At 39.7% G+C, this 15,058-nt stretch overlaps 1 protein-coding gene across 3 annotated transcripts in view; it reads right to left on the reverse strand.

The window, feature by feature from the left end:
• Positions 1-14,946, reverse strand: part of SNX1 (sorting nexin 1) — a 32,869-nt gene extending 17,923 nt beyond the window's left edge. The window contains exons 1-2 of one of the 3 annotated variants that reach the window (XM_072962266.1): positions 14,864-14,946; positions 1,800-1,911 (exon numbers count right to left, since the gene is read on the reverse strand). In XM_072962266.1, the coding sequence (XP_072818367.1) occupies positions 1,800-1,911; positions 14,864-14,878 (127 nt within the window). In that variant the 5' untranslated portion in view covers positions 14,879-14,946. Of the gene's footprint in view, positions 1-1,799; positions 1,912-13,160; positions 13,352-14,175; positions 14,684-14,863 lie in introns of those variants that run through there. The other 2 variants (XM_072962265.1, XM_006209576.4) reach the window with 2 other exon arrangements.
• Positions 14,947-15,058: the final 112 nt, after the last annotated feature.

The following is a 15,058-nucleotide window of genomic DNA, read 5'->3' on the forward strand; positions in this document are numbered from 1 at the left end:
TTCCCTTTCATGTCTTTTAATTTTCCAACCAGATGTGTAATGTGAGAGTCCTCCCAAGAGCCTACCCTCTAGTCTCTGCTCTTCCTTATCTTTCTCTACTTTGAGGGTCTCATCCACATGGCAGTTTCAGTTACCACCCCCAGGAAGCTGATTCCCAACCTCCAATTCTTCCCCCTTCCCCAGGCAGAGTGCTACAGTTCAAATCACTTTCCGGGCATTTCCCTTTGCATTTAAAATCTTAAATATCTAAAACCTGAATTCACTCCCCCTACCCACCAACTCAAAGCTGGTTTCTTCTGTAGAATGTAGTTTCCAAAATGGTACCATTTTCTTCTCAATCCTTGGACTTGAATCCATTGACTCTGTCTTCAGTCCTCATTTTTGGACACCCATTATATCCAATTGCCAACACGAGATTTTGTTGATTTCACTTTTGAAACGTTTTCACCTTTCCCTTCCTATTTCCACTATTTCACCTTTGGTCTTTGCATTCTTGAACTAATTTGTGACTGCATTCTAACATCTCTAGTCTTTGTCCACTGTAATCCGTTTTTTATATAATAATTCCACCAGGTCAGTCTTTCATCACTTTGCCCATAGCACTTTCCTTACTCCAAACTGCCAATGGCTTTTAATTGGCAGTAGGATGAAAATTCAAATTCTAATAATTATTGATGTCTAAAATCCTCCTAAACATTTCCAGCCTTATCTTCCTGGAATCTCTAAGAAGTGCCTGCTTCAGCCCGCTAAGTTTATTGACTGTCTATCAAATACACCATGTATGTCCTGCCCAACCATTAGTATCCTTTCTCCTTTTTTTCCTACATTAATCTTGCTTCTTCCAAAAAGTCTTACAAGATCACTGTAGACCAGAGCTTAACAATGAGGGAACTACTGACATTCTGGGCTGGATTATTTTTGGTGAAGGTCTGTGCTGCATACGGTAGGGTGTTTGGCGCACCCATGGCCTCTACGGAGTAGATACCAGCAGCACTCCCAGGTGTGACAGCCAACAATGTCTGTAACCACGGCCAGAAGGCTTTGGGGGTGGGGGTGGGGTTCAAATCAACCCCTGTTGACAACAGGGCGGGCCCTCTCAACAAAAAATTATTGGACCCGAAGTGTTAACAGTGCCAAGATTAAGAAACCCTGTTCTACATTAGTGTTTTTCAAATTGCAGGTTGTCACTCATTGGGGAATTATGACAGTGATTCAATGGGTTGCAAATAGCAATTTAAAAAAAGAGAGAAACAGTACAAAATTTGATTGTTATGAAAGTATTAAGGGCAAATCATTTAATATAACTTTCAGTTTTATACAAGTACATATATATTTTAGATTATGACACAAATTGTATTTCTTACTATGAGTCTTGGTCATAAAAGTCTAAAGCCCCTGCTTTAGCCTCATCTCAGAACCCTCTGAGCTCCCATGACTTAATATTTCTATCTGTCCTCTGGCCACATTTATATTACTGTTTGACAATGTGTCTAACTCACATCCTTAAATAACTATATTTATGCCCTACTCCCTAAACCTGTAAGAATCTTGATAGCAGGCACTGCTTTTTACATGTTTTGGAATCCTCCACAATAGCATCTTACATGGAGTCGTGTTTCTCATATATATTTTTTTTTCTATGTATATATAATATACATATACATATGTGTGTGTGTGTACGTATGTATGTATATGTGTGTGTGTGTATACACACACATAGAGAGAGAGAGAGAGCATGCTTTTTACTTTAACTCAGTCACTTAGAAGATTCCTAGCTTATGTTTTGAGTCCACACTTGCCTGCAAAGAGATCCTGTGGCTCCTGGTCTTGTTCCTCATGGATCCCATTTTCTTTGGAGCCACTGTTGATGGGAAGAAGGGAAGCAAGTCTCTTTGGAGACTGGGGCTTACTCTGAAAACAAAGAGATATTCTGAATAAAACAGCACTGTTAAAAACAAACCTAGAAAGTGACTTTTGAGGCATCCCTCAGGTGCTCCCCCGGGAGTTTAGGGGAAGACAGGATCACTAGGCAACCAGTTCAATAAGCAATAAATCATTATTAGTGATGCAGGTGTGGCCCAAGGGATCACAGAGCTAAAATAAACTCATACATTTTAGAGTTAATTTCTAACATCATAACCCTGCTGAAATGCCGTACCCCAAAGCACATGATGCCAAAGTGGGTATGTGTATACACAGATAATTCTCAAAAGAACCTGTCCAAACGCATTTCTCCTCAGTTGATTATCTTTATTCTTTCAATGCTGACGTGGCACATTCTAGTGACCAGGACACCACACTAGAGTCCAGAATTCCAGCTCTGCTCCCGACTTACTCTGTGGTCTTGGCTAAACCATTCCCTGAAGCCCAGGTGTGTGGATATTACCGACCCTCCTGACAGGCAAAGGAAGCTGTAACACTTTACATCTAATGCTGTTTGTAAATATAACTTATCTTTATATCCTTAACTTATAGAGACAGAATTTTCAACCACAACCGTGTCAGGCTAGCAAAAGAAAAACCAGTCATCCTTAGCCTATGGGCACATGGTGAAAACACAGTCAGTCCATGGCCTTTATCAAAAGCTCAGTGATCAGCCACAAACAAGGGTGGGGTGAGGCCACAGACCGGTACCAGAGTGAACAAAGCCGGATTGTGTAGAAAATGAACAGAAAGCTGGGAATCTGGCTTCAAAAGCCATGGTGTTGTATTAGAAGGTTTTGAAGTCAGACCCCAAGGCCAAATCAGTTAAAAGACCTGACTTAAGGAATCTTTTATGAACCATTTCCTTAACAAATCTGAGGGAGTATGTGCCTTGGAGACAGGCCTTTTCTGACCCAAACAAAGTGAAAGGACAGATCTGTTGGGTACTCTGAATTTGTCACGCAAACAGCTCCATCCCAGGACTGGTGCCACCCTTAGGGAACGAAACTGTTACCAATTTGTAGATTTATAGTAGCAAACAATGTTTCTACTAGAATTCTCTATGCTAATCAAATTTAATGAGCTCATAGCTGTGTATGTTTGAAAGTTACTAATTCTGTTAGACACAGTGATCCTACCTTCTAGCTGCTTACACAATCTTAAAAAACAACAAAATCACTGCAGAGACACAGACAACAAATAATACGGCAAAACCAAAACCCATGGTTCCCTTTTGCCTCTCACACTGCCAATCACCTTTCTATATATACACTTCCTCCCTATACATGCTCTTCTGCTCTTGTACAGTAAAAGTCATCTGACTCAGTTCCCACTGACACCAGTCACCTTCAGATGGAGATCTAGAAGAGATTAAAATAAAACTCAAGATACATTAAGAATATATGTAGCTCACACAGGCACCTCTCATCTGTGTGGCTCACTGTTGCCTATAGCAGCAAACCCTAATTAACTCCTTTACTATTCTAAAAAAAAAAAAAAGAATATATGTATATAAATGTAATTTACCAGTAGCTCACCAGGGAGACTACAGCAACAGGAAAGGCACAGATTAGAATTTATCCATTTTAAAAAACAACCAGAAGAACCCATTCTTGTGATATGGAGATAATAAAGCCAGCTTTCCATGTGATTTATCATCTGAACTTGGAAGTTTAAAGATTAAGAATATTTTCTGGAGTGATGCTGGAATAGCATTATATCTTTCCCTAAATCAGAAGAGACAGACCCAGATGGATGGGATACTGCAGTGACAACCAAAGCCAGACTATCTGTCTTTGCTCCTCCACCAGACCCCCTTCAAGCCCAAACTATAGGCTGCTTGACTAGAACTGTGATGAAAACAAAGACTTGGGCTCCCTGAGTAAGCTAGGTAACAACTACCTGTAAGAATAGAAAACTGCTCCTTAGATATACTCTGGGACTCCATTCCCAAAACCACTCAAGGCTGAGTTCTAAGAAAGTGCAAGATAGTTAGATTGATCACTGTATTTACACTAATCTTTCCTCTGTAGTTCTTTTATAAAATTTATCTTTTATGTATGCAGAACTTTGTATTCTGGTTTTGCCCCTTCTATCATCTGAGCATGTCAGTTTCTCACATCATTAAGGTTGTACGAAAATCCTTCTTTTAGGATATATTATCATAGGATATACTACAACATAGTCATCTCCCTAATGATGGACATTTTAGACAGTTTCCAGGTTTTTATCATCACAGATGATATGCTAATATATATCCTTATATATAAGTCCACATCTGATTATTCCCTTGGAATAGATTCTTAAGTAGAATTATTCGACAAAATTTTCAAACACTCTATTAAGCTCTCTTCCAGAAAGATCACAATTTGCATCCACCCCTAGCCTTCCATCCCGCAGCCCTATAGCAAGATTAAGTATTCTCTCTTCTTTAAAAAATTTTTGCTCGGTTAACTGGTCAAAAGTTGTCTTATCTCCACATGTTTACTGGCCATGTGAATCCCTGTGTCATGTTTGGATGCTCTTTGCCCATTTTTCTATGCTAACTAAGTTAGCATTACTTAGATGTACATTTCTCTTACATTAGTATGTTAACCCTCTCTCTGGCATATTGTACAGTATCCTCCTCCCCAGTTTTATCTCTTTTCACATTTGTTTTATTTTTGACCTTAGCAAATTTATTTTCAGTTGACTGATTTGGATTGGCATTGGCTTATTTCTCAGGTATAATATTCTCAGGTTTTACTTAATATCAGATTCGAAAGAAATTGAGCTGAACTATTTTTAAGAATAAGAATGGACCCTTACTTGTGATATTCCACATTTACACAGGACTGTGAATAGAAAACAAGTCTTCCACGAGACTAGAGTTTATAATAATAGCTTATTTGTTATCGAAATTTATTTTGAGAGCCACCTGGCATTAAAATGTAACACATTTCAAATACTATGCCCCAGGTTAAAAGGTTAATTTTTCATCAGTATTAAGGAATAATTTACATTAAAAAGCTAATTTTTGAATCAACAATTTAAATTTTAGGAAGAAGTTACTTTGCGGAGAGGAGGTACACTGACTACACTGAGTAGCAAAATCAATACTAAAAATAAGCCTTGCTTTATAATCCGTATTTTAAAAACCTCTTAGTAGTCAGTAAGTCACAAAACTCTGAAGGGGGCTAAATTTCTAGGCAACAGATACATCTATTTTCTGTGATGAAAAGAGAACATTTGTGATGGAGTTAATAAAGCCAAAGAATGGCCCTGTATACTTCCCCCTGCTGGCCGCCCTCTTTTCCTTAATAAAGGAAGCATTCTTTATTTTAGTGATACAACCCTAGGCTAGGATATCCAATGCTTGCTGACTCCCTTTGGCTGTTAATTCTAGCAGGTGGTTTAACTGATAAACCTGTTTAAAAGTTCAACTGCATCTGTTCATAATTACCAGACAGCCTAATTCTGATTCTCAGAGAGGCACTAGAAAGATCTGCCAGCAAGAGGGCACTTGTGGTAAGAGCAAACAGGTATTCCTCGCCAATTACCAGGTTCAAACCATGAGGCTCAGGCTACTAATGCCTTTTCTTAGCTCAGGGAAGGACAGATGTGGGCTTGCTGTTCTCCAGGGCTGACACAGCCATTCCATACTGAAAAGTGCTGCTGTGATTCTGGGTAACTTCCTCTTAGGTTAACCAGTTGTGAATCTTCCTCGTGTTGCTCAGCTGCTCTTTGCTCCAGGCAGAACCTTTGCATTTTGTTCAAGGGACCTCAGAAGGGTAGTACTTTTAAAAGTGAGCCACACTTTTCCAAATGAAAAGCTCAGGTAACAGTGCTTCTGGAGAACTAACATACATACACATTTTCTGAAAATTAGTATAATTTAGTAAGGCAAAATGGAGCTACGGAATTGTGTGACAAGGAAAGGACAATTCAGAATAAGTCAACCCCAGAAGCTATACCTAGATGATAAAGTCTTTAAAAATTACCCTGGAAGGCCTTGGTGTAAAATACTGCTCCTTTTGCCACCTTTACTTCTGGGGAGAAATGAGCAAAGTGGGGCAGTGTATTAGTTTTCCATCGTGGCTGCAACAAATTATCACAAATTTAACAGATTAAACAATGCAAATTTATTAACGTATAGTTCTGCAGAAGTCAATACAGGTCTCACTGGGCTAAAATCAAGGTATTATCAGGGCTGTGTTCCTTTCTGGAGATTCTAGGAGAGAATCTGTTTCCTTGCTCTTTTTAGCTTCAAAAAGCTGCCTAAATTCCTTGGCTGTGGCCCACTTCCTCCATCTTCAAAGATAACAATGTTATATCTGTCTGTGCCTTTCTTCTGAAGGTAGTCATTCTCTGTCTCTTCTGTTTTCAAAGGATCCTTGTGGTTACATTGGACCCACTCAGATAACCCAGGATAATTTCCCTACCTTCAGGTCAGCTAATTAGTAACCTTAATCCCATCTTCAGCCTTACCCTTTGCTTTGTAACCTAAAACGTTCACACATTCTGGCATTAGGATGTAGACACATTGGAAAACCAGCAATTATTCTGCCTACCACAGGCCGTGACTCCTCTTCCACACCATGTTTCAAAATTGGCACAGATGCACTAAAAGCTTCTGTGCTTATGAGAATGGACATTCAGTGTCCACTGGATTTAGGAATAGGGTGCATTCTAATCTACAAACTGTGGGGTGAATATCTGACTAAGGTAAATGATTTTACAATATTGCCCCCTCTCATAACTTAAAGAGTTAAAGAACAGATTCTTATCTTGGAGTTCATGAGCCACAGAATTCAGGAGGGGTCTATGAATTTAGATGGGAATAAAATCATAATTTAATTCAATTTTCTGGGGGGAGAGTACATGCTTAGCATGCACAAGGTCTTGGGTTCAATCCCTAGTACCTCCATTAAAATAACTAACTAAATAAAATTAATTACCTTCTCCCCTCAACAAAAGGCAAAAAAAATATTCAATTTTCACTAACCTCTGAAATTCAGCATTGTTTTTAATTATAAAAATAGGCAACAAACCATGAGTAGTAGCATAACTGACACATGATTAATACAAGTTAGATATTTTTATATTTATAGTTGTTATAGATCTCAAAATACCATTTCTGCTAATCTAGATTTAAAAATTATGGTAGTTTTTAGGTCTATCCATAGATATTAAAAAAAAATTTTTTAAGCACATTACTAATATAAAATTATTTTAACGTTTTGATAACTACATTTCAGTATAACTGGTTTCCTTTGTAATCTTACGTATTTTATATATTTAAAAACATTATTCTGAGAATGGGTCCACAGGTTTCAATGGACTACTAATGGGTCCATGACATAAAAAAAGGTAGAGAACCTCTGAGCTACATCCCTAGGATTAATGAAAATGGAGAAGGGGGAGCTGGAAGGGTAGGAAAAATGAGCCTGATGCTGACCACTGAGCTAGTTAAGGAAAACTATGAGCAAGCACACTGCAGACTTCAAAGTGAAAGGCCATCCATGTTACCGAAATTTAGCTACAGACACTCTACTGAATCATCTAGTGTAATTTCCATACTAATTTTTGGGGGTCTCAAACTAATATTACTTAGAAGGGCCCAGAACTGCAGAAGGCTCAGAGTACGAATAGTGCATTAACTTCTAAACTGAAAAAGCAAAACAAATCCAGTTCAAATCTGCTCTGAAAGCAGAACGAAGCCCCAGCTGTCCATTTGACTAAGCAAAAGAATAAGCCAGAAAAAGTTGAGCAACAGGCTTTTCCTGGAAATGAGATACTTACGGCTACTTGCTCTAGTAACTATCAACTACTCATGATTTATTTACGCCAACAGTTACTCAAGAGTGCTAAGAAGCTTTGAGAGCTAAAGGAGAGAAATTAGAGTATTCTTTTTCCCCTCTCTCCTCGCAACCAACCAGACTCCAAGTGGCCAAGTCACCAGAGCTACCCTGACACGTGAGTAAGAAAAGGGGCAGCAACTCCCTATAGAAGTCGGATCACAACCTTAGTTGCCTCCCTCATACACCTCAAACTCTAATTTTCAAAAAATTTTAAGTTGGGTTCTTATTAGTCACCTTTAAAAGTCTTCTCTCACATTCCTTCCATTACTTCGAAAGCTCGGTTAACTGCCAGTATGAGTCTATGATCAAGAAACCAATGAATTTACGTACTTCAGGAAAATCTAAACTTACTATTGTTTACAATTTGAGCTGAGCATTAAAATGAACCTTTAGACATCACACTACTGCTGACTTTTTCAAGAACATTTGTATCTGACCTGGGTGAAAAATGTGGAATTTCAACTTCTGATCTTTTGGTCGTTTTTTTTTTTTAAAGTGGAGACGTCAGGGATTGAACCCGGGACCTGGGGCATGTTAAGCATGTATTCCACCACTGAGCTATACCCTCCCCCCACTTCTGATCTTTTGATCAGACCTGACCACTTGATGTCATGTTAGCTCCAAAAACAAGTGTTCTGAGACAATATGCCTACAGAAAATACCACACACTAGAGACATACCCACGACTATTTATTGATATTAGTTGTAAGTGACTACACCATTAACTAAAGAAACTAAGCAATAAATCTTTGTTTTTAAATTCTGTTGTGTAGAGTAACTTTCAGAAGTCTGATTTAGGAACACAGAAGGGACAGTATCAAGAAACTCACTGAGGATGCATTACACCTTTGGAAACAGCCACCATGCATTCTGTAGAACACAGAATTAAAATAACAGCTAAACTATCCATCGCCTTAGGCCTTTTAATAAAATCACTAAACTCTGTCCAGATCTAAAGAAGCTATCCTACAAGTACGCAAAAGGAAATAAACTGGTCTCAGAAAGAGCTGAGATAAGATTGTATAATGGCGTAATCGCAATGGAAAACAGTATGGAGTTTCCTTAAAAACTTAAAAATAGAACTACCTTACAATCCAGCAATCTGACTTCTGGGTATATATTCAAAAGAACTGGGGGAGGGGAGGGTATAGCTCAGTGGTAGAGGGCATGCTTAGCATGCACAGGGTCCTGGGTTTAATCCCTAGTACCTTCATTAAATGATAAAACAAATAAACTAAATTACCTCTCCCGCCAAGAAAAAAATTTTTAAAAAGAAAAAAAAAAAACCTGAAAGGGTCTCAAAGAGGTGTTTGCACATCCATGTTCACAGCCTCACTACTCACAAGAGCCAAAAGGTAGAGGCAACCCAAATGTCCACTCACGGATGTATGGATAAACAAAATGTGGTATATACATATGATTGAATATTATTCAGCCTTAAAAAGGAAGGAAATTCTGACACATGCTACAACGTGGATAAATCTTGAGGATACTGTGCTAAGTGAAATAAACAAGTCACAAAAAGACAAATACTGTATGATTCCACTTGTAGGAGGTTATCTAAAGCAGTCAAATTCACAAAAACAGAAAGTAGCACGGCATTTACCAGGGGCTGAGGGGAGGGAGAGAACGGGAGGTATTACTGGGTTTAGAATTTCAGAACTGCAGGAAATCTGTTTCACACAAATGTGGGTATATTTAACACTAGTGAACTGTACAATCTAAAATGGTTACAATGGTAAATTTTGTTGTGTGTTTTATACCACAATAAAAAAGAAAAGCTGATTTGTTTCTCCCTCAGGATACATGTTATACTGATTACAGATATAGGACTGGATTCTAAAAATACCATGTGCTTTTATGTCTAAATGTTAACATATCACTTACCCTTATATAATTCTCTGTAGTCCATAAAATGCTGTCAATCAGAAGCCAATTGCTATTCTTGACTTTTGACTACCAATAAAGGCAAGTTATATTGTTCTTTAGCCCCAAACACCAGTGGGAATATGTAAATAAGTCTTGATGAGCCAAAGACAATTTTTTCAATATATGACTTTTCAAGTCTTTGCTATTCCATCTTTATCCCATTTCTTTTTTCTGGCCATTTCTCTACTTATGAGGGTTTCAATTCAAGAACAAGAGCAGTGAAGGAAAAAAAAAATCTAATTGGTGTAACATGTCATCAAAAGAAGTTACCAGATTTGGCCAAAATCTGAACTGAGGATATCATGTACCTATGTTTTCCTCCTTCTTCTCAGTATGAGAACAGCCACCACAGTTCTCTTTTATCCAGAGGACAAATCTAATGGTGGTCCTGTCATACTGCTAAAAAGAGATGGGCATATAAAAACTTCTGGGAAGGCATATAAAGAACTTGCTTCAATTCTGTCATTCAGGTTTAGACATATGCAAATAAGACCAGTGAAATCAAACGAGATATAAAAATTTGTATGCTATTTAGTCTTTTTAACATAACCCTTTCAAGAATTAGGGAGAACCAAAAGAATGGCTCCAATTTAGTCTCTCCTATTGAGGGCAAAATTAATCTTATTCTAGAATTAAGTAAATTTTAACTAAAAAGATATATATCAGGATTTATATCCAATCAAAGATTCAGATAATATATTTAGAATTTTAGACCTTTTTATTCATAGTCCTCAAAATAAGAGGCAGAAAGAAGATAAGGTCTTAAGTATTCTTAAGAATCAGAACTTCCACAAGCTGGTTTTCAGTTTTAAGGCAATGATTTCAGACTTGTTATAATAATTCTTTTAACTCCAGTCTATCCCATTCAAATAACTGGCTTGTAGATTTTAAGATGCATATTATGGGCTGCTCTTTCAACTATAAATCAAGTCACATTTTTATTACTGTATTAAGAAAGCCTCTTGGGCTCTAAAAGAGAGCAGATGGGATGATTTAACAGCAGCAGCTGTTACATCAATGTCCAGGAAATTACTTGCATACCATAAATGAGTTTTAAATTTTACATGCCTCAGCTTCTCAATTCTTGAATACCCCTCTCCTTGCCTCCAATACGCAACAAAACACAGTATAAAGATAAACTTAAATTAGTAAGATGCCATTGAAATCATTAAGTGCCTACTTTGATGGCTTTTATCTAATGAAATTAATCTTACTACCAGTTTGATTTTGATAAACCGTATTAACCATTTTTAGGGTTAATTAACTTTCCTAACCTATTATTCGATTTGTGGGTTTTTTGATTCTTAGAGTTTTGGGGGGGAGGTAATTAGATTTGTTTTTTAATTTATTTTTTTAATGGAGGCACTGGGAATTGAACCCAGGACCTACTGCATGCTAAGCACTTGCTCTACCCCTGAGCTATACCCTCCCACATCCCTTGATTCTTACAGTAATTCTAGTTTACAAAAGTTCTAAGTGTTTTACAGGTATTCTAATTTAATTCTCAGAATAATGGTGGAGGTAAATACCATTATTATCCACATTTTACAGGTGAGGAAATTGTACAGAGTAATTAAGTACATTGCCCAAGGTTAAGCCAGCACCTAACAGAGTGCCTTCAAAATCCACTTTCTTAGTTACTTTATATTTCAATCTTGTTCCTTAAGCTACTGAAGCACTGCAATCCCTTATCTTACACAGGCTTACAACTAAAGCATTTATTGGAATATCATTTGTATTAATGCGTATTTAACAAGAAATTCACAGCCTGATTAGCAAGGAATCTTAAGATCTTGGCTTCCTGAAGATTAACATCAGGACAGGTTGCCAAAAAAAGTGGTTTACAGGTGATATTTTAGTTCTCTCACCAACTCAATTTTCCTGGATCAAAATCTGAATAAAAATAATTTGGCTTTCTGGGGTAGAACAAGTTTATTGTGACCCCTTCTTCCTCCCTTTAGCTGAAATTGGGCAAAGTATTTTCACTGTCTTGTAAGAGAGAGAGAGAAGTATTGAGGCCTCTGGGAAGTAATCTGGTGATGTCAATCAAATCACAATCTCTTGAACTTATTTAGAGAACTCTAGAAAATAACTCCTTAACCTTCCAGAGTCCTTTTTGGAAAATAAATCAACATTTGCCTATGTGATCAATCACTTTCAGAGCGAAAGTCTCTATTTTCAGATGCTGAGTCTGAATATCTACCTTCCCAGCAGTTATCAACAATAGCTGTTCTCCAAGGCTTATGAGAAAGTTACTAAAGTAATAGACTAAAGATTTGTTTTAACCGGGATACAGAAAGACTAAATTAGCAGTAAGAGTTATTTCTCAAAATTATAGACTTCATCGGACAGTTTGAGCTGTTATATTAGCATCAGCAAGTACTTTCTGAGCTGGGATTCATGGACTTAACTCCTACATACAGTACAGGGAAAATTCTAATCGATGTCACAGAAGCTACTGCCGAGAAACTTAACCTTTTTCTAACATAAACAGACAAGCCTCAAAATTCTTCAGACACATGCTTGCATAAAGAATGTTAAAGCTGTTTTATTTAGTCATTCATATACTGAGTAGCTACTATGAAGAAAAACACACCCAAGACAGAATGATACATAAATTCGGACCTAGCACTGCAGAAATTTTCAGCCTGAACTAACTACCAAGTGGTATGAGGCAGTATACTTACAAAACAGCCCAAAACACCTCCACTGGTTCCAGAACTGATAAGACTTCCACATATCACTCATAAAAATTGGTTTTCCCCAACACCTAACTCTTATTAAAAACCTGGATATTACTATGGGAAACAACATTTCCTCCTCACATTTACAGATCTGCTCCCACTTTGGTACTTAGGCACTTTAACACATCCCTTTAAAAGGGACAGAGCTTTCGGTCTATGTAGTGATTTATCTGGCAAGGCCTTTTTTTCAACCGATCTCTGGCAGAATTTTCCTAGAGATCAAAGGAGTCAACCTAACTCTTATAAACTAAGATTCAGAAAGGGCCTTTAGTAATTACCCGTAAGAACTGAGATAACGAAAGGATTTGTGCCCGGGTCACAAACCTGGGCCACTCCAGATAACATTATTCATCCTTGTAACAGCGAAGCGAGGGGAAGGAAAGTCCGAACCCCATCCTCTTGATCTATTAAATCAACCTGGCAGGAAGTCACCAGCAAAACAGCCCCGCGGGTTCGTGGGGTCATCACAAATGCCGGCCTCAGCGGCTCTTTGCTGTCAGGAACCTCCACGGAAAGGCCACCACACCCCTCACTCCTCACCGTCCGCCCAGCGGCCGGGAAGCCAGGCCCTACGTCTCGGTGGTCATCCAGGACCCAAGCCACGACTACTGTCACCAACGTAAGATCTCGCCAGGCCCACTATGCCCAGCCTCCCCGACCCTCGCTTAGCCTCTTCTTTCCTTTTGGGGCTCCCGTCTGCCTGCCCCGAAGGGTGCGAACTCACGGCCGCCGTGGCGCCGGTGAAAATATCCTCCCCCTCCGTATCGCTGTCCCCGGCCTCGGGTTCTGACCCCCCGGCCGCTCCCTCGGACTCCGGCTCCAGGCCGGGGAAAGGCGGAGGGAGTCTCTCCGAAGCGCTACAGCCACCACCACCCGACGCCATCTTCCTCCACCCCCGGCGGAAGCCGCAACAACAACTTTATAGAGAGATAGTGCCGCGAGCAAACAGTTCCAGCCGAGCGGAGGGGGATGGCAGCTACCTACCCAGCGGGACTCGCGGGGCGGGACCTAGGCGCTGGGGGCGGAGCGGGGCCGGCCCGCGGCTCCTGCCCAGCCAATCCGAGCGCAGAATCGCGACCCTGCGCTCTTAACCAAGGAGGCACAGCGGCAGAAGAGGAGGAGCTAGGGGCCGCTCGGGTTCATAGGGCTCTTTGTGCGTTGGGTAGCTTTATCTAACAGGCTTCTTAAGGAGATGGATAAAGAAGGCTAAAAACCTTTTCATGCCACCTACCCATGCCAAGCACAGTGGCTTCATAGAAATTCAATAAATATTTTTGATTGGAGTCTCTGAACAGATGCAGTAAAGTTTTGCCATTTATTCTTTTCACATTTAATTCATTCAAGAAATATATATTGAGTATCTACTGCGTGCCTGGCACCTGCTACGCGTTTGAGATAGAGAAATAAAAATGCTCCTGGTCCGCTAGGCGCTTGAGGAGACAGGCATGTAAATTAACAATTCAACATATTCAGTGCTATAATGTGCTGTGGGAGCATAGTGAAAGAGATCATCAGTTCTGCTTGGAGAAGTCGGGAGTCCTCAAGGGAGCGGTGAGACATTAGCGTCGTAAATTTGGTCGCAAGAAAGTTAGGATCATCCTCTCAACTGCTGTGGAGTAAGTGTAGTGGAACAGATGGCAGGGGAATTATTAAACTCTGAACAAAATTTTCCTGGAACCTAAACTATTCACTGGTTGTCTGGCGGGCCTAAAGTCTAAATTAGCTAGACAAAACTTTACCTTTAACGATAAGTGGGATGTTGTCATGAGGTAATTCAGCAAGATAATCCTGACTTCCCTTTCAATTCAGATGCTATGAAACTTGGCATCAAAAACGTTTAGTTTGCTTGTAACTGCAAATCTCTCAACATCAGGGATTGGCTCCCTTACAGGTCCGTGAGCTGCTTGAGGGCAGGGGCCTCTTTGTTTCCTTTGTTTGTAGGCCAAGTCTGGCAAATTATCCAAAAAAATGTTTGAGATTTGACTGGAGGGATGGATGGATAAAATTGACATCATCAAACTTGTTACTGGCATCCATAACAGCCACCAACTCCAGACAGCTTAAGACGTTCTTTTTAGGATGGCGATCTCCAATGTCACTATTGGATTCACTGGACACAGGGAAAGCTCTCTCTAAGTTTTCTTTGAAGGCGATTGGCAGAAATTTTTAGCGGTGGTAGGAAAGTTGTGCTGGTCTGAGTCCCTACGAGACGAGAAAACCAAAAAGGAACCGCCCCCTCCTTCCACGCCTAACTAATCTTACTACGCTCCAAAGACTACTGGTTTCACAGCAACGGAAACTCACTTCCGGCCTAACTAGGAAGTAAGAAAACCTGGGCTGGAAGCGGCCCCCTCGGAGAAATAACAGTAGGAAGAGACCATGCCCAAGCTCCTCCAGCACTAGAAATCAAGATCTCCTTTCCCCTACCTCTTCATAATTCATCTTGAGCTTATCCAGGCGCTAAGCGAGGGAATTAGTGGTGGGTAACAGGCCGTTACCTCCTGCCCCACCTTTCACAAGCGGAGACTACAGGTCCCAGAATGCAGCTCTCCGTCTTCCGAGGAAAACGCCCATATGTCCTAGCATGCAACGCGCCTCACGTGCCGCTAGGATTATTTTTTT

This window comes from Vicugna pacos, chromosome 6, assembly GCF_048564905.1.
Source record: "Vicugna pacos chromosome 6, VicPac4, whole genome shotgun sequence".
In the NCBI taxonomy this organism is placed as follows: Eukaryota; Metazoa; Chordata; class Mammalia; order Artiodactyla; family Camelidae; genus Vicugna; species Vicugna pacos.